This window comes from Phlebotomus papatasi, chromosome 1, assembly GCF_024763615.1.
Source record: "Phlebotomus papatasi isolate M1 chromosome 1, Ppap_2.1, whole genome shotgun sequence".
In the NCBI taxonomy this organism is placed as follows: domain Eukaryota; kingdom Metazoa; phylum Arthropoda; class Insecta; order Diptera; family Psychodidae; genus Phlebotomus; species Phlebotomus papatasi.
Window position 1 is genome coordinate 54,602,888 of NC_077222.1, and position 26,876 is coordinate 54,629,763.

General features: G+C 31.3%; 1 protein-coding gene across 3 annotated transcripts in view; it reads left to right on the forward strand.

Annotated features, from left to right (window-relative positions):
* LOC129807024 (unconventional myosin-XVIIIa-like) overlaps window positions 1-26,876 on the forward strand; it is a 134,938-nt gene that overhangs the window by 26,883 nt on the left and 81,179 nt on the right. Inside the window, exon 1 of one of the 3 annotated variants that reach the window (XM_055855991.1) lies at window positions 14,311-15,107. The exons of the other annotated variants lie outside the window; for them this stretch is intronic. Coding sequence (XP_055711966.1) covers window positions 14,397-15,107 — 711 coding nt within the window. The 5' untranslated portion in view covers window positions 14,311-14,396. Of the gene's footprint in view, window positions 1-14,310; window positions 15,108-26,876 lie in introns of those variants that run through there. 3 annotated transcript variants of the gene reach the window in all.

The following is a 26,876-nucleotide window of genomic DNA, read 5'->3' on the forward strand; positions in this document are numbered from 1 at the left end:
AAAAAAAACTATTTAATTGCTTTTGTATTCACCTCATGTATTTTTTCAATTGTATATTTCTTGATGCCAAGAAAAGCGTTTGTAAATGCATTATAATTACGTCAAAGAGGCAGTTGTTAGGCAATTTAAACAATTCGATAGTTTTTTTCTTCTTTTACATTTAGGAGACTACAATAGAGGGGAAAAAAGGTAGCCTAGAGATAGGTCTTTTTTGTGTTTGGTCATCTAAAGCTCAAAAGAATAAAAAGTATGATGAGCAAATAATGAAATGCGGCACGGTCAAAGAGATGATAATATTGGTAATATCAATTTAATAGAGTTAAATGACTATTGATTGGAAGAAGCTTCTAATGTTCCTACTATACTTGTCTTAGAACATTTTATTGGTCACTTTAATGCACTTTTCTCTCTATACAATGTCCCTCGCGTTTGGATGAATCAAAAAGTCCAATCTTAGTTTGTATTTATGGTCTCTTTTATACTTGAAGTATATTTTTACTCAATTACTACTTGTTATCTATATAGCGAAAATTCTACTGCAAAATTTTAATGCATTCCACTTGTCAGCTTTGTCCGTTAAAAGGTGTTTTTTCAGTCTATATTGAGAGAGTCACACTAATAAACTCACAACATGTTAGAAAATATTTATTGCATGTGAAACTGGTATATATGATTTTTCGGATAATCACAGTTCCTGAATGAATGAGAATTTATTGGATTTTTATCAGTGCCATGTTAATGGAAAAGTGTTAAGAATTGTGTTGTGTATATATGCATTTACTTATAAGAATTTGCTGCAATATAAATTTTATTTCTATAAGGACTTTGTTACTATTTTTTTTCGTTCATTTTCTTTTGAAATTAAATTTATGGCATTCTGGTAACTGTGTGAGTTAATAGAAAAGCAGCTGGTTTCCATGTTACAAATTTTTCTCACAATTTTGAACGACATAGTGTGTACAATATTAATTACTATTATGCACATGGCTTTTATACTTTGAGTGAATGTCCAAAAATTATTTTGTACCCATGCTTTCCTGCCTGCCTCCCTTCGGCGGGTGAAAAATACGCTTTTTTAATTGTCTCTAAAATATTAGACGTTTGGCATAGAATTTATTCTGGTGTAATATGTAATACAACAAAATACAATTTTGAAGTCATAATAAATTTTCATATATTTCATAGAAATATGTAGATATATATATACAAAATTTGCCGACAATATTGCAATATGAAGAATTTAGTTCATATTAATCAAATTGGGAGTTTGGGAAGTTTTGCGACTACGGTGTGTAGGTGGTTATTTCTCATTTTCAACTTGATTCCACGTATCAATTATGTAGGCGAACTAGAAAATGAGAATGAATAGCACAATTTTAATATTATACACTTTATAATGCTTCTATAGTCAATATACAATTGTGTCTTAGGAGATCTTATGCATTATTCTTTTCCGTTCATATCTTATCTCGCGTACCACATGAAATGATTTCCTTATGCCACTAATTTAAAATAGTTGGATGATTTTATAGTAAATACAATACGATGAATCAATTAGAATACCGTATTGTTTAAGCTCAAATTACACTGTGATATTTATCGATTTTAAGATATCAAATCTTTCTTACCGCAACAGTTTATCGATTGATAAAATTCAGTTAATTTAAAATTTTATCAAAATAAGATATGAAGGAAAGTACGCTACTTTCAGACGACTCAAACTTCGGGCAACTCAATTTTTTTACCTATGTTCTTAATGGATTTGACCTATGGTTTTTTTTCTGAAAATTTGAGGCGTTGGATTATATATTATTATAATTATTATTTCCAGACAGATTTCGAAGTTAATATTTTCTAATGGTGTCTACATAGGGGAATGTGGTACGAGTTGGACAGTGGTACAAGTTGGACAATGCAATGGTACAATTTGGACAGGGCTTTTTGTCTTGATAAATTTAGTACTTCATTTTTATTTGTATATTTTTAATACTTTAGTTTTATAATTTGGTTCCTTGTGCTTAAAAACAAATTTTGTACTGTACGGTAAACTCTCTCAAATTTTCGGGCATTTCGGACCAAAACGTCACCCGAATTAGAGAGAAATTCGGGCGATAAAAAAAGCCATGTCTAACTTGTACCGTTGAATTTTCCCACTTGTAACACTAATTCCAAATTATATCACTTTACCCTACTAGAATTTTCGTCAAAAATTGTCTTTTTAAAAAATTGCAAGGATAGGGGAAATTTTCTTTAAAAAGACATTTTTTTTTAAAGAAATTGCTCATAGTGTGTAGAGGCCTTAAGACAGGAAATTTGAAAAAAACTTACTCTATGGTTCTCAAAGAAAATCTTTCATGTTCCCTTTTTCTTTAGAAAAGTCCTTGAATGCTCGTAAACATGTCCTGAAGATGATGCTCGAAGTGCGATACTAGATAAAATTTAATAAAAAAAAACTTTCAAAATTTTTTTTTACAAAAAACATCAAAAGATTCCCAGAGAGAGTTCTATCTAGAGTTCTCGTTCAGGGATTACGTGGGTTACGTATAGACTAAAAATAACAACATATTTTCTTTACATATTTTTTCAACATAATAAAAAAATATTTAATTCGAACTCTGAAGCATATAAAGATACGACATTTCAACTCTATTTTCTGAAATTTTAATTTTTAAATTTTGAAAATTTATCCGTTGAAACTTTGATAATTACTGAAAACGGTTTTTGAAAACCACTGGTTTTGTGATTTACAAGGTTTTTCAGAGTATATTCAAAGAAAGTAAGTAAGAAAGTAAGTCAAAAAACTAAATACTCCCTGTTAGCTAATGAGTTAAACTCGTACTTGAACGGTATATATTCTTTACCTTGATTACAATTTATTTTACAAGACAAGACGTAATGTAAAATTGTCGAAATTTGTATTTTAAAATACTTCCAAAAATCCAAATTTCAGATAAATATAGGGTAAGTGTGCCAAATTTCGGCATAGTTGCATGCAAGCGCCAAAGTCTCAAGTTTGAAATGTAATATCTTTAATATAAATTGATTTTTTTATTCTTTATACTTAAGGAGTGTTGCTTAGAATCTTGTAAACAGTTTATCGTCTTTATTTACTCTAAAATCATTCTTAATATATTTTAAAATGAATAAAAATGTATACATAGCTTTGGTGCCCTATTTCGGCCACCTTCATTCTCATAGTTCCTTGCCCTTCAGGAATTCTTCCAATGCCTTTTTCACGTCATCTCGTTTGTCGAAGATACATTTTTTGTTATTCTTTTGCATTATATAATCTCTAGAGTATGTAAAAACTAAAAATTCATGGAAATTCGTGGAACAAAAAAGGTGGCCGAAATAGCAAACTGGCCGGAATTTGGCACACTTACCCTAAGTATTCGATACGATAATATAAGTTTAAAAGAAATTATAGAAAATAATGCTTTTTCTAATATTTTTACTCACGCAACCTCTTAAGGAAATGCATTTAACTTCTTGAAGATAATAGGTTCATAATTGATTACTGGAAATTGATTTTTGAAATTATAGAGCTGATCGTGATTATTTCCAAAAAATTTGCTAGAACTCATTCATAAACCCGAAAATTTTCGAAGTTACACAGTAAAACATTAAGGTATCGACTATTACACAAGTTTTTCAGAAAATTTTTGTTGAGAATTTCAATAGTGTAAAATAGTCTAATTCAGAACCTATGTATGTTCCAAATGTTTTTTTTTTTTAATTAAAACTTATCAGTCTGAGTGATACACGCACACAAACACTGTGTTTATTAAAAAAAAAGGTGACAAAGAGTCCTAGGCTGTGCAAAGTACTCGAACTCCTGACTTAGATGCTATATCTTAAATGTACTTTCACATTATTTACCTTTTACCGGTTTTCAACCGATTTAATGTTGTGAAGTGAAATATAAATTCATGTTATTTATTACAAATCCAGAATGGACGTGGCGCGATCGTCATAATTAGGTCATGTAATATTATAAAAGTGAGCGCGCCACCTTATTCTGGTTCTTATTATTCTTGATATTCTGGAAAGTTACTTTGTAGTTGCTGACCTATAAAGGTTAATTCATTACATTAAACCGCTTCATAAATTGTTCAAAAGATCCCCCAAAAAATTTTAAGAGTAATAAAATTGATTTTCAGACGAAAATTACTTATCGGTTCATAACAGATTCATTACCGGTTCGCAAACGATTTGAACCGATTTATATAAGTCACTCAATATTATTGCTCATGATATAAAATTGAATTTCGAATCAAAAATAGTTATCAGGTTTGAACTGGGTTATTGCCGGTTCAGAATCTATTAGAAGTTGCTCAGTTTTATCGGATATTCCAAAACCTTTCCAACGAGCTCAAATATGATACAATTCGGACGAAAAAACGCTCTTTAAAATTTTTAACTTTTGACGTTGAAAAACCGTTATTATATATCGTTATGGCACCGGCACACCTTATAGATCAGGAAAATTTCATGAAGTCGAAATTCGTAACCCTTCCTTTCTCACACGTTTTACATATGACTATCTCATTCTTTCGCATACCAAATTCGATTGAGTGAAATTGAATTTGGAGTGATGTTTAAGAGAAGAAGAAGAGTGCGAGAGAATGAGATAGACATTATGCAAAACATGTGAGAAAGAAAGGGATCCGAAATTCGACTTCATGAAATTTTCTTGATCTAAAAGGTGTGCCCAAGCCATTAATATCAAATTTTAAAACACCTTATCATAAATTGACGTAGTGTTTGTTTTTATTCCAATATTAATAATTTTTCAATAATTATAATTGTGTACGCAGTTGTTTAAGTTACAGAGTGCTTGCTCTAGAATGCAAGTGCTTCGAGTTCGACACACGCAGTATGAGATAAACAATTCCATCCCTGTACAAGAAAAAATATAATAAATTTCTCGTACGAGGTGACCTCGTTGAAACGTTATGACATGGCGCATTATTATTATTATTAAATTAAAGGATTTTGTTTAAAGAAACATATCCAGCTCAATTTGCGAAAGATTAAATTTTGCTTAACATTGGATATCGATTTCTTGGAGAATTTTGAATAAATCTTTTTTGTTTATTTATTAATAATTCTGAAAAAATAGCTATAGACAGCATATTAATATCGTTCAATAATAATTCAAAAACTTTCGCGCACTCTGCAAATTTCATAACATTGGACCAAAACATTTTTTTATGATAGCTCTTGAATTTGTCGGTATATAAATCGTTTTACGATGTCATTAGCGATTTATCTGATTGTATCCAATCGACAAAAAAGACTAATCAACAATTAATAGAGAAAAAAAGGTTTAGTTCAATAAAAGAATTATCCAAAAATGACAAATCAAATTATCTTGATTTGCACCATCTTGGGAATTGTGATGTTTATAGCATAAAGAGACATCCGACAAAATAAAGAAGTCAAAAAACCCACGCAATATCAATGTGACTTGATCTCTCTCTGGATCTGTTTGGTCAAGTGTGTATATATATATATTGTGAATTGATTGATTAATGTGGGAAATGGATGATAGTGTTGACGAGAAAAAAAAGGAACTATACCAGCTAAGATATATCCATAAATGCTAAATATAGCAAAATGGTGATATTTAATTAAGCCACCGTGAAATATAATTATCTGGTTATAGCATTGAGACTATTGCACTAAGAATGGAAATAGAAAGGTCATTAGACTGATCTTTATATCATGACTTATTGTGACTCATCATTAACTTTACTTTCCTTTTCCTTTATAAAGAATATAGAAGAGGTAAATAAATAGAGTTAGTTTAAGTATAGAACTTCTTCTATGTTTGTTTAATATTATGTGAAATTACGTATAAAATGGAAAGAAACAATTTAATTTGTCATTCTTGATTATAGTGATGATCGTGTGCAATTGATGGGATAGGAGGTAAGATTGCAAAAGTAAAATTGCATGGGGAAAGAAGATTCATAATGGAGAAGATGGCGAGGTGATGAGGAAGAAAGAAAGAAAAAAAAAGTGTTAAATTCTGACAGAAGAACGTGCTCGTCTATTTCAAGAAATGTGTTGTATTTCCAGCCGATCTCAGTATTGCGGATCTCCTCTCTGTTGCCCAGATCTCTGGGTAAATACAAACACTCCATAGCTCCAATGCATTCGTGTCGCGATCAACAGCCTCAGTTCAAAGTGAACGGTGCGACAGATCAGTCGCAATCGCGACTCTACGTTAAACGTTAACTCTATGGTGGTTGATTGTTTGAAAAGTATTAAAAACATCAAAAAATTTTAAGCGATATTTCATCTCCCATCAGAGCTTATACTGTCTAATCTATGAATTTTCAATTGATCGTATGAGTTGTTAGTGAATTGTTTGTCTGGATGTGGTGAAAAGAAAAGAAGTTAATAAGTGATTGTATCAGTTTTTGTTTTTTTTTTTTTTTTTTTTGAATTTATCGTATTGAAGTACTTTTGATGTAATTCCCCATTGTGTATGGTGTGTCTATTTTTTTGATTTGTAGAGTTATTTGTTGGACAGGACATTTTAAGATTTATTTATCGAATTAGCAACTGACACAGTATCGAAATATCTCCTTCGATGATCGTACAAATAATAGAGTTGTGAAACATTTTATTTCTTATGACACGTCTATGTTAGATTTTGCAATTGTCACATCTGGCGAACGAGTGAAAAAGTTAACATTCAAAAATTTATTTATTTCTAACTACACTTTTAGTCACACAATAGTGTATTTGGATGCACTATTGGTTTGCAATTCCGCCCGCTTACGCATGATCTTACCACACAACAATTTTCAATAGAACTTGAAGCTATTCTATGGAAAAAAATTTTAATTAATTATTTATTCATCAAGAGAAACGATCATTTCTTCCTTCTATCCATTGAAAAGTGTGATGTACCGATCGTAGCTATAATAGCTCGACATATCACTTCTTATGAATACTAATTTAAATATTTGCGGTTAGCACACATTCTTAGTCGTTGATTATCGTTCAATATATATGGATGAGTGAGAAAAAGAGTCAAAAGTTTTTTTTCAAAGCCTGAAAATTTTGTCTTAAAATAACAACATACATATACAATATATTATTTATTAACACTTTGAGAATCACTCTAAAAGATTGCCAATTGAAGAGGTTTTTTTTTCTTGTAAAATAATTTTTAAATTATACTAGAAGATGATGAAAAAGAAAAGACTTATGAAATTTATACATTGAGAAAGACATTTAAGTTATTTATGTGTCTTTTTTTGTCTTGTTGTTGGATTTGTTAAAATGACAAGGGCTCAGAGGAGAGAGACATTGTGAGACCACGCACAACCAATCCCATCTCTCTAATTTCATACATGTTCTCTATAAGATCAATTTCACTAAAATTTGCATTTTTGTAGTGCAATATATGCACATATGTGAGATGTTGTGTAAAATGTGTCTGTTGTGTGTACTCAAAACGCATAATAACTTACAAAATTCAATATTTGATTAACATGATGAAAGGGTTTTTCATCAGGAGGAAGTAGTAGATCTGACAAAATCAAAGTAAATGAAAAACAGTGGTGGTCAATAAAATACAACCACCTTGCGAAGTCTATTTTAGAATTTTAGTATTTTTCCCTCAATTTGTTAAATAATTTTGATGTGAAAATGTTCAAAAATTACCTAGCGTGGAATAAGTGTCGTTTTAGTTACAAAAGGTCTCTATTTCGACTCAGAATACATCTAGATAGAATTTCTATTCGGACAATAAAATAGGAAAACTAACACTTTATGATTTCTACTTATAATGCTATAACACTACTGTCTCATTAAAATTTTAATGTGATTCAAATTAATTATCACTAATGAGCTTATAAATATTTGTGTCTTTGAATCACTTAATATTTAAAATTTGATCTGATGATAAAAAGGTAGACTTGGCCCGCAAAACAATATTTACTGACTGACTAAAAGCATCAATACGAAAAAAATCCAATTCTCAATATTTTTAGTAAGGTATAATCAATTTAGTTTCACTCTGACTATAAGATAGAAATCACATAGGGTAAAGTTTATAATTTGGAATTAGTGTTACAAGTTGGACAATTCGCCGGTACAAGTTGGACATGTCTTTTTTCTTGATAAATACAGTACAAAATTTGTTTCTAAGCACAAGGAACCAAATTATAAAACTAAAGAATTAAAGATATACACATAAAAATGAAGTACTAAATTTATCAAGACAAAAAGCCCTGTCCAAATTGTACCATTGTCCAACTTGTACCACTGTCCAACTTGTACCACTTTACCCTATTTGAAGATTGTAAAAGTTTGCATTTTTTCACAAATTTTGTTCGTAAATGATCACTTGACGAGCATTTTTTGCTTCTTTAACAAACATTTGTTCGTACATTTTTGTTTTCTTCCAAAAATTTCAGTACAAATGACAAAATTGTACGAATATTTTTTTGTGTTTACGAACATTTAAATATATTCGTAAAATTTTGTTTTTTGTTCGTAAAGCTTTGCCAAACAAACAAAAATGTACGAACAAATGTTTAAATTTTAACAAATGCTTGCCAAGTGAACATGTTCGGAACAATATTTGAAAAAAGTACTAACTTTTACGAATACGAACGTTTTAGTGGGCTATACGATTACGAGCATTTCGTAAGTTCCCAGTAGGAAATCACAAATATTTACGAATAACTACGAAATATTTTTTTCGGTACAGTAATTTTTTTTCATTTGTTAAAAATGGAAGTGTTCCTATTTTATTGTTCAAAAAAATTCGGTGTTGACTTCTGTGTGAAGCAAAATTTTCTTAAAATTTTTTTAAAAATTTTCAAAAATTTTGGTATAACAAGGTAAATTATATAGATTGAGCGATTTCTCTGTGTGTGATGCAAGTGTTCCGGGTTCGAGTCTCTTTTCGATCATTAAAAATATTATAGTTTTTTTAACAATATCCAATGAGTTGTATCGCCCCTAATTCCCGAAGCGTTGGAACTGACAAATCGATCTTTAAAGAAATATAATATTAATTGTGTAAAAATCTATGTTGCAAGAATGTTTAGTTCTTCTATAAAATAATATTAGATTGAAATAAATCGTTAGGTGGTCTATTTTATTTTTTTCTTCTTAAATTCTAAAAAGAGTTACTGGCTTCTTTTTCTGAAATACCCTTTAACTAAAAACTGTATTTAGTTAATAAAAAAAAATTGTGCGTGGTAAAATTCAAATGACTAAAGCTTAAATGATTATTAGCTAATAATAAGATACACACCTTCGATATTTTAATGACCTCTTAATATTTTACATAAATTTTCTGTTTGGTACTTGACGTTTAACACTTTCGTGTGTATCAGCCCAACAGTGAAAAGAGGTATAAGAGTGTGAAAAAGGGCTTTACCCAATTCCTCAATCTTTACTTAACTGCTTTAAGCAGCTTTAAGTCTATTGTATATAATTGATCACTTGAGGTAAAATAGTGCAAAATGACTTGGAAAGATTGAGAGATTGCCTTTTGAGAGACTGAGAAGTGAGATTTTTATGAGGACACTTGCATCAATTTCCCATTCATCCTACACACTCAACAGCACACACTTTATTGCCTCATTTCATCCTCTATGTGCAATTACTCATTGATCTCTGACAAAGTAATTGAGAAAATAACTCCCAACATAAACTAAAGGAGAAGTCTATAGAAGCGACAAAATTTTCGCGTGCTAAATAGGTTTGTTTTCTTTTTTTTTTAATTTTTCTTAGTGTGAATGAGGCCTTTATACTCAACTTGTTTTTTTTTTCCTTCTACACAACGAGACGCACCATATTTTGCAAAATTGAATAAATAATACTCCAAATAAATTCCAAACCATTGGGGAGAAGAAGTATATAAGTGGAGTTGCAAAAAAAACGATCAAACTTATGGAAGTTGAAAATGTACATTTAAAAAAAACACATGTTCTGCGACATACTTTAACCAAGGTTAGATGCTGTATTACAAAAAGATCAACATCCAATGCACTCGGAGAGAGATGTATAAAGAGGAGGATCTTGTATATGCATACATAAAAATTGGCATATTAATTTTCGCCAAGTCTTTAATTCTTTTCTTGTTTTTTTTTTCTCTTAATTGTTCATGCAAATGCACACATGAGAACGTGTCTTAAGAGAACGAGAATTCATGACACCATGAGGTGTATTTTGCCAAGAATATTAAATTAAAATGAATTTGTGATAAAAGATGTAAAAATTAGATTTTTTTTCGACCGGTTTTAAACACTCAGAGAAATATGTTTTTTCCTTACTGACAAATTATAGCGGTTAATGCTTCACATGAACTAATTATTTCAAGGAGCCTTATCTTATTATAGTTTTGCGGATATGAAATGCAGTTCAACTCCAAGAATGTAAACGAGTTTACTTGTAATGTTTCTAGATTTTACTCATATAATTGCAGTTGTTTAGTTCTTTAATTTACTTATTAAAAGTATTTTAGGTTCTTGATAATAAAAATAGTTTAAAAGTTAAATCGCTAATCCTGCAAATTTACATTTTAAACTGCTCGAGCTCAAAGATAGAGCAGTTTTACCAATCGTTTTTTTTTTTTAGAATATAACATTTTTGTGCGGTTTCACAATTGAAATTATTACAAAATAAATATATTTTTGTTCTTTTGTCCCTTTATTAGCGCGCCTTAACCCTTTAACGACTAGACAGTTTTCGCTGACCGAAAATCAACAATAAAAATGAAACCTATAAACAAAACTTGTGAAACGTCTTACAGCCTTCGAAAAGCCAACAGAGTCTGATTTGGTATATTTTTTGTCTCTATGAACGATAGGGAAAAAATAGTTCAAAAATTTAGGCTAAGTGTGCCTAATTCCGGCCAGCTTACAATTTCGGCCACCTTTTTTGTTCCTCGAATTTCCACGAACTTTTAGATTTTACGTACTCTAGAAATTATACAATGCAAAAGAATAACAAAAAATGTAGCTACGACAATCGAGATAACGTGAAAAAGACTTTGGAAGAATTCCTCAAGGGCAAGGAACTATGAGAATGAAGGTGGCCGAAATAGGGCACCAAAGCTATGTTTAAATTTTTAATCATTGTAAAATGTATTAAGAATGGTTTTAGAGTAAATAATGACGATAAACTGTATACAAGGTTCCAAGCAATACTCCTTAAGAAGAAGGAATAAAAAAATCAATTTGTTTTAAAAATATTACATTTCAAACTTGAGACTTTGGCGCTTGCATGCAATTATGCCGAAATTTGGCACACTTACCCTAAGTATTTTTTCTGACGATACCAACGATAGATAATTTTCACTCTAATGAAAAATTATTATGTTTGAGTATTGTAGTTTTTATTCCCAAAACGGTTTTGCTAAAAAAAATTGGAAGTATAAAAAATAATTAAAAACAATTTTCAATATGAAAATTTAAAAATTAGTTATTTTTTAGCTTAAAAATTTACTATATAGCAAACAGCTGTAGAATTGTAAAAAAATATCCTAGGTTTCTTCAACCTTCTACTTTGCAATTACATATAAACATAAGAAAAATTCAACCTTCTACTTTGCAATTACATGTAAACATAAGAAAAAAAATAACTTTAGGTAGTCAGGAAAAATTATTTTCTTAATGGGACACCGGTGTTCCAATCATCCTTAAAGGGTTAAGGGCCCAAATACACTCAGGCTGATTTTCCAGAATATTTAGCTTGTAAAATTTGGCAGTAAAGATTTATAAGTTTCTGACTAATCCGTCTCTTGGCTTAATCCGAGTAACGGCTTATTTAGTAGGAATTTGATGGGAAATTAATCAAGTCATTATTTTGATTATAATTTTGTTAAGTCGTATCTATGGTTAAGTCGTCAGTGTGCCTAGGGCATAAGTCAATTAGGACCCTAAGCAAGGGTTAAATGGTGCGAAATAGTAACTTATGGTTTTCATGTTATATGTCAACGGTTAACGGATTCACAACGACAAAAAATATATGATTTCATTGGTTTCTTTAAAAACGGAATATCCCCAAAAAAAAACTAGAGATATTCTTAAAAAGAATTTACCTATCTTTTCATTGAAAAGTTGAATAATTTCGTTCAATCAAATCTTTTTAAAATCAAATTCAAGTAATTTATCTCAGTGTTCCTTCGGTTCTAGCAGACTATACCTCTTTTTATGTAACAAAAAAAGATGTTAAAGAAACGACGAAGAAAAAGAATAATTTATTTGTCATTTATTTTTGATCCTTTTTTTGCAAGTTCGCATTTTATTTCTTCAGTTCGATACTCACACGAATTTTGAAGTAAAAATAATTTGTATAAAATGTAATTCAATTCGAAAATTATTCGCTAATATACGAATTTGAACTCTTCTCATGGAGATTTTATGAATTTATATTGTTTCATTTATAAGTCAAATTGCTCTTAATTGCTATATTTTACAGGAATGTTTTTTTTTTAGTTATTGTTGTTTTTTTTGCTCATTTGTCGGTTGAGAAGAAAAGTTAAAATTATTTGTTACTTTCTAGACGTTACATTTCAGCCATTTAAGAAATAAATTAATCATTGCGGATGAGTGTTGTTTAATTAGTGAATGCGTTCCTAATTGAATATGATATTCATCCTATAAGAGGGTTTTAAATCACAATATTTATGAAATAAATGCAAAATAAATGTTAGAGTATTATAAGTTGTGAGAGTTGTAGAAAGTATATTTCTTGCAAATCATAAATATGCTTTCCATCAAAATTGTGTATAAAGTAGAGTATTTATATATAGTAGGGGAGACTGGGGCAAAAAGTCACAAAATGGATATTTTATTTTTTTTACAAGCTACTCGAGCGCTTCAAAAATTTCTAATTAACGCAGTTTTATAGGAAATTTACCGCTCTACAACTTTGTGAAAGTAATTTTCCTCTATTTTGTAAGGAAATACGTTTATCGAACCAATTTCTAAAAAGTAATTTTGTGACTATTCTCAAAAATGTTGAGGCAAAAAGTACCAGACATTGGGAATTATCATATTTTGATTCGCTTCATTACAGGCTTCCGTAAATTTGAAAAAATACCTAGAGGACATATTTTCATAGAAAATTTATTCATCTACACCTTTGTAAAACACCGTTTTCTCTGCGATAAAAGTGAGAAAACGAGAAAAGCACTTTTCAAGCTATTTTAGAAAAAAAAAACACAAAGGACTGCAAATCGTTTGACTAATGCAAACAACAAGCGTCGAGACATGATAATGACGTTTCTTTTCGCCGTGAGACATCAGAAATTGCTTTGCTATTTTGTTACTTTTTGCTCTATACCTTTTGTTACTTTTTACCCCAAGTGGCCATTTTTAATAAAAGGATTTCTAGAGAAAAGAACTTTTGTGAAATTCTAAAATAGATAGCGGATTCGTATTCAAAAAATCCAAATTATTTAGACAATATTCACCAGTGTATCAATTTTGGAAAATAAGTCGGTAATAATTGTTATCTTCTGCAAGAAAAATATTTCAAAAATAGTGCTAAAAATTTCGATATTTTTTATTTTCTAAATTCCTTGTTGGAATTCTAAGAAACTTACGACATTGAAGAAGGTCTATGGAGGCTATCTATAGGAAAAAATTTGAGCCGCTATCTTTTTTACCTTGGAAGATACTGAATTTGTGACTTTTTGCCTCAGTCTCCCCTAGTATTTCTGGAGGTGACAAGAGTTACTTATACATAAATTTGGTAGAATTGCATTGGCGTGAGATGTTTGGACATATTTCATCTGTGAAATGTGTTTTGAAAATGGAGTAAAGGGGGTGAGTTGTGAGCTTTTGATGAAGTAAAAAACTTAAGGAATAATTTTGTGAAATTGGATTAGAGAAATGTAGGTATATATATATATAGTAAATGTGTGAAATTGTATGTCAGGCACTTGTCGTGTGATAGTTTATTTGATTTAAAAAGTCATCCACTTCTTTCACCACATCTCCTTCACCAATCTCAAAAACGCAATTCAACACCATTCAGGTGTTCAAGTTGTCAACCCACAGAACATGCTGTATTACTTACTAGCTCTCCCACCCGCGCATTATCATTGAATTGATGAAGGAATTTTTGTGTAACATACCTTGCATATAATTCTCCTCATCTCATGAAGATTAAGCCACACTTAAATGGGGGGATATTTCGATATTGTGTGAAGTGCGTGATCATTTCGTAAGAGATCACATTTAGAGCTATAAAGTTTATAAAGTGAATTTTCCTACTAAAAGCCAGTTAATTCAGCGAGTTTGGGAAGAAGTTGCAGATTGCAGATATTTCTTGGTTAAAGACAAAACAAAAAAATTATAATTTCATATGCTGTGTGTGTGGTAAAGAAGTGAGAATTAAGTGGTTGAATCATGGCAGTGCATCATGTGCAAAAGTCATTTGAACAATCTCTTCGATCATCATCACCCTATCCTGCTCTTTTGCCACCGAACATCCTGAAGCCGGAAATCCATAAAGGATGTACGGGAAAGGCTCATGCGTGTGGAACGCTGAAGATGTTGAGAAATGGTGGAGTGCCAAAGGGAAAATTTATCAATGGACAGGGCAATAGAAAAAATAGTTTAAGTTCAGAGACTGTTAGTGATAGTGGATCTGAGATATCATCACAAAATTCGTTCAATGGAACAAATGCTGTACCTCTGCGTCGTCGGACGTCTGACAGTGTGTCTGGGATGAAAGTAGATACAGGAAGGAGTCGTTTATACAGTGATGGAGACAAGGAGGATAGTGACAAAGTGGACTGTATACCATCCAGTTTCAATCGTCTACAGCACAGTCGAAGTTTTAGGGTGACATCCAGTCGCAATGGTGGAATTAGGCCACCATGGCAGAATGTCTATGGCAAACAATCTTCACCAGTGATACCATCAATCCTGTCCAGTCCCAATAGCCAACAGAAGCTCAATGGTGTTTCACGCAGTAGTAGTTTCAACAGTCGATGCCGTAGCTCCTTCCGGAGACGCAATGATATCGTTCAATGGACCCAAATGTGGGAACGATCATTTACACAACGAGGTGATGGTGGACTTTACAAAACACTCGACAAAATTAAATTAAATCAGGTAATACATAGCAATAGCACGTATTTTGTGGCAATTTCTTCAATCTCTCTGTATACGCGAAACGTATATCGTATTGTAATCTCTTTCTACTACCTCATTAGCATGATATTATGTGAAATAGTTCTTCCAATGAGGAGGTGTATAGAGTGAGGAAAAAAATTACCTCATGTTTAAGTCGTATTGAGATCAAATGTTCCAGGAACTCAACAATTTCTCTGTTAATTCAATTTTCATGGTGTGTTGAGAGGGAGAAAGAGCAAATAGCTCTACTCACATGCGTGGGGTATATTTTTTTTTATCTATTTTTTCCTTTTATGTCATTTGCTTTCATTGACTTCTGGATAAGACTATTTAACAATTATGAATTTCAATAATTGCTTTATTTACCATATTTCCATAATGTTGAAGTAGTACACTGTTAGAAAATGTTGTGGGAGCAGCAAATTAAAAGCAATTAACACTACACTGTCCTTGAACTCTTCCAAATAAGGGGTTTCAAGGTCATTCATATAAAGGAACACGTATTTCTTTATCACTTATGTCAAAGTGTAGATTCGCTAGAAAGGTCTTTGAATCCCTTAGAAGCCTATTCAGATTTCAAACGGTTATACATCAATTCAACCGGTTAAGAAGTGACTTTTGAGTGTTCTAGAAAATTCAGGTGTGTTACTTTTACGGTTTTTTAAGCTAACTTTTAAATGTTTTACGACTGAAGTTATGAAATTGTGAAAATAATAAATGGCACAACTATTTCAGATGCCTAGATATCTACAGAGGGCAGTTTGTCCTATTTGTTTAATTAGCAAATTGAATTGAAATTTAAAAAATTGAATATATGTATTTATGTAAACTCTTAGAAATTTTATTAGCCAAAAATATAATTTTATTCTTCAATCCGTAATTTTAACTGGTAATTTTAATATTTGTTTCATTTATCAAAATTGTTGTTGCGACTATTTGTTTTATACTTTTTTAATGCATTCCAAGAAATGCCTGACTGCTCCCTCTGAGATAAAGAAAGCTTAAAGATTTAAGTTAAATATTTAGCGTGAAAATTAAAGATTTACAATGACGCTTCATCTTTTCCATTCTTGCTTCAGAATTTTCTGTATTTAAGGTCGTGTCCTTAATTATAAGGCCAAATAAGCTGTTTTTAGCATTTTTTTGTGGAAAATAAGGAAATAACAAATCTTCTTGAAATTTGTGGTATATGTTTATACATATTTAAAGCGCTTAAATAATTTTTTTTCAGAAAAGAATTATAAAATTGAGGAATTGTGGGTAGTTTAGTGAAGCACCTCCTCAAAGCATTCCCTAATTGGCAGGAAATATACAGTTCGTAATTCTTATCTGAAAAATACAATCTAATAACAATTTCAATTGTCATATACCGTAAGTGCGGGTGACTGGCACCCTCCTGTTCGTAAGCTTTTCTTTACTTCTAGCTAGAACTTAAAGATGGTCTTTGGTGATCTTCCATGTCTGATCAGTGAGAACCGTTCTTAAACATTAGAATTAAAGAAAAGCCGACGAACAGGAGGGTGTTAGAGTCACCCGTACTTACGATAAGTGTATTTTTTAGGTAAACTAGGAAAACCCTAAAGAACGTTGTAAAATCGGAACTTTTCTCAGAGTATTCTTTTTTCAAAACATGCTTTCTTTGTTCAAAATTTTGACTTTGTTAAAGATTGAAAAATAGGTTTTCAACAATTCGTTTAGTTTAGTTAAAGAATGAGCTTTTATTCGTTTAATTTGACCAAAAAGTTTTTTTTCTTAATCTTTCCCGGTAATTCGAATGAGAAGTGAGAGAAAACGTGCTTCAAAGTTTTGGATGTTCACCCAAACGCTTATATATCTGCTTAAACTCTCCTTTGCTTTCATCTTTATATCTTCGGAAATATTTCGAAACGGTTTTTGATTTTTTATGGTATATTCTCAAATAGTTTATCTATCGATTTAATCAATTAAAAAATATAGACCACCTCTGGCCTTTTAATTAAGGACACAGCCTTTGTGAAATTTATAACATTTCAACTGCAAAACTTAAAGAAATTTGTCATTTTAAAATTAAAATTCTATATCAGAGAATAGGAATCAGCCTTAATAGGCCCATTTGAAAATTTAATTCTTAAAGATTTATCTTAGAATTGAAGGTAATGATTCAATGATGCCATTTACACCGCCGCATTGGATTGAGATTGAATTGTTCCAAAATCGGATTTTCGGACAATTCAGTTTGAATCTAATGCGACAATCTAAATGACTTCAATGAAACCGTTTAGATTGCAGCCTTTGATTGAGACTTAATGATCCGAAATCCGATTTTGGAACAATTCAAACACAATTCATTTATGCGGCGATGTAAATAGCCTTAATGATGCAACGATCCCACTATAAAATTATCAAATTTTGAACAAGTTTTTAATTTTGATAATGAAATTTCTGGAAAATAAAATGAATAAATAAATAAATGAAATAAATTTGATTTGAATTAGGTCACGGATTCCGTAGAATAGTGTAGTCTTATAAATAGTGTTGAAAATGCTAGAAGTTAATATCCATAAAAAGGCATTCTCAGAACATTTTGTATCAAACTAATCTGACAAAATCTTAGAATTTATATATTAAGTGACCATTTGTAACTTGTAATCTATATAATATCTAAGAAAACAGTTATTGAAATACTAGATACAACAGTGTATATTAATGGTAATTTTCCAATCATCCACACTGTGTAAGTTGCTGAGCGACAAATTTAATTAAAATATGCACATTTATGTTGAAAATGATCACGTGTAGTATCGATTGATCTACAAAGAACCCAAGAGACATGGGAATGTCTCATCATCCGTTTTCGATGCGTTTGCGTGTAAATTATGCAAATACGATGGTATATCTAGAAGCAATAATGCATTAATGACTTTTAATTATGAAATGTGCCGTAAACTGAAAATCATGTTGATAATCATGGATAAAGTTAAATCGCTCTTACTTCACTTATATTGCTCTCACTATATATTTATATTATATTAGTTACATGGAAGGGAAATTTTTCTATATGGTTCTTTTTTTATGCATGGTATGGCTTTTTCTCAATCTTCTGTGTAATTTGCAAAAATTGAAAGAAATATTCATTAAAGAGTGGATGCTGGAAAAAAAAACTTTATGGGAGATGGAAAAGAAAAAAAGAACGGTGTACAAGTACAGAAAAAAAGAAGAAGAAATATGTGATGCATTACAATTAAATTGACTATCGTTTAAATACAATTTTCTCTTTCATTATCTTGTGAGAGACGATCATGTTGTTGCATTAGAACTAATATAATTGTATATTTGTAATTTATGGTGTGACAACACGTGAGATTGGCTCTACTTGATAAAAACCATGAGTCTTTTGTTTTCTATCCGCGTATCTAAAACGCACTCAATGATGAAGAAATAAAAACATTTGAGTGTGGGTGGGAGAATTTATGGGATAGAAATAGACAATTAATGCTTGATTATTGATTTTCTACGGTTCACGAGTATCGTCAGGGAAAAAAAAATCTTATAAAAAAATATAGTGATTTTGTCACTAATTGAATAATGCATAGGACAAAAAAAAAGAGATTGAGCATCGTGAGACCTTGAAGAGACTCCCTCTTGGTTTCTTTCTCTGTGGCCAAACGGATTGTTAGATGAACAAATAAGTAACTATTATGAATCATTTTGTGAAATTATTTGAGTGTAATTAGTGTAAGGCCCAACCTGCTTTAATGGTGAATTTTTACTGTGAGAAGGAAAAAGGTGTGCTCGTGGGTTTTTTTTCTTCTTATTTGCAATAATTCTGCAATTTGTCTGTTACACAAATAAGATTCACATTTTTTGCTATTAGTTACTACTACGTGTTTTTTCCTATAGTTCTGAGATGAAACAGTTTTAATGATTTAATTGTTGCTCCTGTTGAGAAAGTCTATCTTTATAAGAGGTAAAATAGGTTATTCGTCAAGGCGGTGTTTTGTGTTTAACAAAAAAAAAGAAAGAAAATATTCGCGAAATTTTCACACAGAAAGACAAATTAGTAAGATTAATATCTTTGGTAAACGGTTATAAATAAAAGTTCATCAGAAATCACTATAAATTGACAATCAAGAAAGAAATATATTATTATTCATTGACTGTTATTTGCATAAATTAAAATGTGTAGTATCTCTTTTCGGGGCAATTCTTTAAGATAAAATAGTTTAATTAATTCAACGGGAAAATTGTTATGAACTGTTAATAACTATAAATAAGATAAGTTTTTGATGAAAACAAAGAAAAACACAACCGTGTTTTCATGTGAATTTGAATAATATGTATATGCGACACATGCAGAGAGATAGTTAATTCACATCATTCCAGATGAAGGTGATGTTCTACCATGTGATCATAGGAAATAAGAAAAAAAATAAATAAATAAATGTTCGATGAAGAGAGAGAGCAGGAAAAATGAAGAATAAGACTGTGCCTGCGGGAATTTATAAACTTTCCTTGTGCCATATAATGGTTTTCGTGAATGTTTGGTTGTCCACGAAAAATATAAATCTTGATAAATTAATATACTTTGTATGATCACAATATTATGCTGATGATGATGGTGAAGAAAAGCAGACACACCATTCATCCTATATTGAATGTGATTCGGATTGATCACTCAAATATGAATGAATTTTGAGTGTGGTCTTGATGCAACTTATGCATATTTTACCGTTTTTAATGATGACTATTGCGTAAAAATTTCTTCCTCTTCAAAGTCTATAAATGAAGAAGTGTGATTAATTTTAGATGCATTGCATAAAATTTGCCTCCTGAGGAATTATTAATAATTCAGTAAGTCACTTTGACAGATAAGTAATTTAATAAAATTTAAATATTTGATACATACACTATTCCATGGGTGTTTCTTTTTTTACAAACAGCAATATAACGCATATATATATATATATATATATATATATATATATATAAAACAGCAATATATTGTGTAGAATTATTTTATTTATTATGAGTAATGCCCAGCGCACAATAACTTTTGTTTGTAAATATGTTTTCAAAATTTTCTGTGAGAGTGAGCGAGATGACTAGATCTCACTCACTCACATTGAAATGTTAAAAACATGTTTACAAAACAAAAGTTATTGTGCATTGAGCAGAAGCCTTATGCCTAGCGCACAATAACTTTTGTTTTGAAAACATGTTTTTGGAATTTCACTGAGAGTGAGTGAGATCTAGATCTAGTTATCTCGCTCACTCTCACAGGAAATTTTGAAAACATATTTACAAACAAAAGTTATTGTGCGCTGGGTATTATGTTGCCTTCTACGCGATAACCCTATAACTAATATGTTTTTTAAGGGTTGTGAATTTGAGGTTAATCTTTTTGAAAATAGGCAAATAGGCAAATAGGCAAATAAAAAAAATTACAAAGATGTACTCTTGAGTGTATGGATTGTACTTCTTTGCACTCGATCTCAAAATATTCATGAGCAAGATCCCAAGATCCCCGCGACCCCAATAGGGATAAGCGGTTGAAAATGAATGAATGAATGATCTTCAACTTGTTTTTAGATTAGGATTGGGTCAGGCTGTAGACTAGACACCTAGGCTCTATTTGAGCCTCTTATGTCTACCCAATAAACCTTACTCCAATTCTTTTAAAAACTGGCCGAATTGCAGACATCCTCCAGCCTTATGTGTAAATTTCTATAATTACCCTCAAGTTACCTCTGTTTAGATTTAAAAGGAGTTGACGTCTATTTAAATCTAATTAGTCTCTTACAGATTTCGCGAAATTATAGCCTTTTACTTTATTTCAAAGTTCTGTATGATCTATTCCTGTAATATATTGAAAGTAATCTTACCGAATTTCTTTTTCAACTCCGAAGACTAGTTCAGGGCCTATGAAGTCCTGGTATGCACCAATCTTTGCAAGTTTATGAGCTATTTCGTTACCTATAATATCGTTTTGGCTAGGACTTCACAGAAGAATAATGTTATTCTCTGCTAATCTGCAAATATTAGTCCTAATCTCCTTAAAAGTTTTAGATGTTATAACACCCTGATATGGCCCAGAAAGTACCTTTTTGCTATCAGAGATAAAATAAATAAACCTGTAGGATTTTCGTTTACTAACAAATTCGTTGCAATCAGAATAGCAACGATTTGTGCCAAGAAGACTGTTGTGAACCTTTCCATTAGAGAAATAAAAGTAATTGCCTGTATCCAGTCGAAGTAAATCTACTTCAGCTCTCTCCTCTTGCACTGACTCGTAATTGAAGATTTTAATGTTATCTTCACTTGCTACTGATGACAATGCATGAAAGGGAAATGAGTTTTCTGTATTTACGAATAGAGTACAGTTTGGGATCGTAACGCAACACTCTAGCCTCTAGAGATGTAGAGTCACTAGGCATTTCTAGAAAAGGAATTTTGGTGTTCGGGATTTTGGCTTTCGGGATTTTGACCGGGACCCATCTTCCATATAATTTCATCCCTTTCAAGATTTTGAACATTCGGTATTTTGGCCCTCTCGGGATTTTGGCGTTCGCGATTTTGGCTTGCGGGATTTTGGCGTTCAGGATTTTGGCTGCTTCCGCCTTACAACACTTTCTGTTAGTGTTCACAAATCGAGATCACATAATTTTAAAGCCCCCTTTACAGATTCCATTTCAATGACTAGTGGAAGAGGAGGTAATTCTAGTATTCGATCTTATAGCATCTGTGAATGCGATGCACAAATGTCTCGGAAATCTGGTTAGGGTATCTTCGACGCATTACAAATTTACCATAGGGCGCAAAATCATAGTTCCATACCTCACAATAGTCCTAATCATCACGGTATATAAAAAATACACCATTCTTGGTGATAAACCCCAGGAGTTTTCCTATTTGATCTGCACTGGCTAGAACTGCAAAATCCCTTGTCAATTTGTTCACCCAAATTTTTATTCCAAATAAGCTTCTTGTGAAGAATTAAGCCTAAATATTTGACTTCATCCTTAAGATTTTCATTATCCTGAACTTTTTTACTGCTACCTATAGGTTATCTTACGTCTGTTCTGCTCCTCAATCTTTTCTCAGTGTGTGACTTATACCATGCCCAGTTAAGTAGCAATAGGGTTAATGTATTAAATTTAAATACATTAAATTGTCGATTATTATTTATCTCATTGATTCAATGTTTGTAAAACAACAAATTTATAAAAACAAAATGAAAATTACAAATTCAATTCAGCCTTTTCCCCTTCGTCATCCCATTAAATAATAGTTTAATGATTTCTAAAATTATTTTGAGAACAATATTTTATGAGAAAATGGTGAATAACCATTGAAAAAAAAAGAAATCATAATGCCAAGACACTATTATGCTAAAATTTCTTAGACTCAACTGTGATAATTATAGCCCCAAATCCTATTGTTGTCATATTTTTTCCTCCACAAATATTGGCACATGTGTCCTTTCATTAATCTAACCAACATTCTTATGATATCACGTCGCTACGTTTTATCTCAACCTTTTAATAGTTGCTGACGTGACCTTTTATTGAACTTTACATTGACTAAGTGAATTGGTAAACTTTTTTTTTGTCAATATGTCCCATTCAGCAAAGTTCCAATAAAAGTACTATTTAAATTTTTAAATAGCCAAATATTGAATTGTGGCGGTTTTTGAATAATTGTAGTGCAAATATCTCATAATGGTTACATTTGTGATACAATAGAAGTAAACAAGAAAAGAAATGTGTATAGATAAAATGAGACATATTTTCTGAAATTTGATTTGCAAATATATTACCCTGTCAGTTAGTGAGAGATTTGAACTAAAATAAATGGGTATACATATATTAAGTAATAGATATTTGTGTTAATTTTTTCACCAATGGAAAATGGGGGTCTCCACACCCGATCTTTTGCACGTGTCTGTCAATTTATGCATCAATTAGCGGATAAAAAGTGTAGAATGGGGTAAAATAATAGATGTTGCAATGCTTGGATGGAATAATAGCGTCAAAGGAAATTTTGCGATATGCTTCTCTCTGTCCTAAATTCGTGATTTAGTGTATCTCTTATGTGGATGTTGTGTATACAAGCTCCTCCAGCTGGAAAAATATCTAGGTGCTATGACAAAAGAGGGAGATTATACATATATATGTAGCAATTTATGACGATCGTGAAGGTGTTACACTACAATTAGTTTCAACACCTTATAACAACGACTCACCGTTTAATTTTCATAGCATCTAATTATTTTTAACATCCTCTCATATTCACGATGGATAATAAATGTAGTTCAAATGTGAGATCGCGCGATCACATATGAGTAATAATATAAAATACCAATTGTGATATTTTCCTCAGGTATATTATCGATATTTTTTTTTTATTTCTATAACTTTTTTCCCTTGAGCTTTTTAGATAATTCTATGAATCTTTTGTTTGAATGTTATAGAGATTTCTGTGGAAATATTTCAAATGCATCTTTTAGAAGAGAAATGTTCATAAGTTAGATATTTGGACTTATATGCAGAGTGATCTATTTCTGTAGGCATAAAGCAAATGGCATGAAAACTATTTAAATTGTGTGTGAGCCCAGAAGAGATTTCTGGAATGAAACATTTGTTGTTTCAATCACATTTAATTTGTCGTTGTTGTTGTTGTTGCTTTTTTGTTTCTAACTTGTGGGGAGCATCGCAGTGCTTTTACTCACTTTTATCAACACGCACAAACGATGCCGAAGAGGGAAAGAGATTATGGGTTGTGAAGAAGAGACAGTGTGAAATTATATACCATTGAGAGCGAGAAAGAGGAAGAGGAAATGAACACGAAGTCTCAACTATTTTTGAACAATATTCACTAATTTATTTTAATTTTTACGCTATATATATTACTCCAACTTTAGTGAGAAGTAAATTTATGACAAAATTCCATTTCTCTTTTATTTTGTCTTCTTCAAGTTATTGTTTGTTGAAATGTTGATATCACCACAAGTGATGGATAAAAGTAACAGTGAAGTATACAGAAGAGACTTTATGTTGATGGAAAATGATCAAATTTCTCGCAGTCTTGTGCGGTGGTCTCTCAAGCAGAAAAAAACTCACCTAAATATGTGTGTTTTTATCTACTAAAGTGGTAAAAGATATGGTAGAGCGACTAATTTGTTTCTCAGTTTGCGCTTTTAATTGAATAGCGTTGTTAATCTTCTGCAGAAAGTGTTGACGAATCTAATTTTACATACAGACCAACCAGCGAGAGCACTACTTCCGTCTCTATGATGATCACATGTTGTTTGATTTGGCATAGAGAGACACACTTTGGTAGATTGTCTGGACAGGAAAAACAATAATATTGTATGAACTCTGACGAACTTCACTAAAATATCTCATTGTCATTGCTTTTTTGCATATCAAAATTACTCTATTTCCACTCTTAGTCGTAGACTAACAAGCATGTAGGAAGATTCGTAATAAAGAAACTTTGCAATTGTGTAATTCAGTTCATTTTGTAAAATTTAAAACTTGGAGATAGAATTGTAATATTTTAACAAAAAGCGGAAACTCATATTCTTTATGTCAATGTATTTGAGACGTTACGGTTAAACGGTTCTAGATATATCGTCAATGATATTACCACGATTACCACACTAATCTTCGTTAAAAAACATGCCTTTCTTTCAGTGTTTTTCCTAATAAAAGTAGAGAAAAATGCGGTACTTTCGAACGATTCAAGCTTCGAACACTAAGTTCCCTCTATGTTTTATCAATGAATTTGACCTATGGCTCTTTTCAAAAATTATACGTCATGAGACTAGATATTAAAAGAAATACATTTCTGCAGGTCAGATTAATTAAGTAACATATAAGATTGAGTAGTTCGCAGCTTTAGTTATCCGAAAGTACCGCACTTTCCCTTATGTTTGTTTATTTCATGCATTTGGTAAAAGAGCATAATTTATATTTGCTATTTGTTCTTTAGACTGTTGCCAATTTAAAAAAGTTAAGCGGTAAGAATCGTGGTCTAACACGTTGATTATCTATTGCTTTCAAGGTGGTTTATGAATCGGTTTAAATCTATTGTTAACCGTAAAATACAACAAAAGATGATCAAATGAAATAACAATTCTAAAAAGAATGATTTTCTAAGATTAAGAGCTAAATCTCTCCACATAATCATTAATTACACCGAGAAAAATTTGGATGGTATTTTCTACAAATCGTGTCTTTAAATTCTACTGCCCCAAAAGATAGTAGAAAATACCATCCGCCATAGAAATTTTCCTTTAGAACCTACCATCTTGACATTTTAAAATTTACTATCCTATGGATAGTAAATTCTAACAGCCGGATGGTAAAATCTACTATCCTCCTTTAGATTTTACATTGACCTCTCTTAGATTCTAATATCCGGGAAGTAAATTTTACTGGCCGCATATTTGATGTTAAAATTTAACTGGAAGACAGTAAATTTTAACGGAGGATAGTAATTTGGATTGAAATTACTATCCAAGCCAATAAAATTTGCCATCCTACTGTTAGAATGTCATTTTGGAATATCGTGGGTGCCGATGCAACGGTTCCCGATATGCTTTGAATACATTATAGCAATTCGTGGCGCAGCTGGAAGATGCTGGATTGTCATTACAAAGGTCGCGTGTTCAAATCTCGGCGCAATCGCCAATGTTGGAAAAAGATTTTCACGCATCAAAATGGCTTGAAATACAGAGAATGTCATCCAGGAAGGGCCCCAAGCCCTCAAACAATGGCCAAAAATCAATGAAAATAAGGAAAAATAAATTTTTCCGACATTTTTCATTCTAATATCCGGATAGTAAAATTTACTATCCTGCCAGTAAAATTTACCATCCGGATAGTAAAATCTAATATCCGGGGATATTAGAATTTACCATCCGGCTATTAGAATTTACTATCCATGCAATAGATTCTACAATTTTTGACAGTCCAATTTATTATCGCGTTTGCTGGGTGACTTTTTTACTATCCGGCCATTAGAATTTTGTATGGAGCATGGTAAATTTTACCATCCACATTTTTTTCGGTGTAAATTATTAATAAAAGTGTGCAGCATCTATAGCATATTGAATAGTATTTTTATTAAAAAATGTCAATAAATGCACTTAAGCAAGTATGTAATTGAAACGAAAATCAAAAATTTTCATTTCAAAAATTGTGGATATTTCTTAGTAAATGGGGCCTCGAGTGGGTCAGTGGATAGAGTAGTAGCTCTATGACTGCGAGGTCTGGGGTTCAAAGCTGAGCAGCAGCAGAAAAAGATTTCTCATGCCATATCGGCTTTGAATTCGTCCAGTGAATGAATGAATAGTAATGTCAATGGTGCATATTGACAAAAAAGTGAACCGCCTAAACAATAGAGGCTGGTACGAGAACGAGTTTCGATGTGAAAGTGGTACTTCAATCGATACAAATATTCGCTGTCACTGATCCCAAACACACACCGAGAAGGGATGCTGTGACATAGTAACGGCACTGGCTGCTCACAGAGCTGTGATATAGAGCGGCTACCCGTATCGGGGGATAAGATAGAATAGGAGTGGGGAAGCATAAGGGGCCCAATTGGTGGCCTGGATGCATCGGAATATCCGAAATGGAGAACTGACCCCTGGCAAAATCTTATCTTATCTTATCTAGTAAATGGAAAATCAAGAAGTTATCCATTCATTTTTAAAATAATTCGAAGTGATTTCTTATATTTATTATAAATTTTGCAATTACT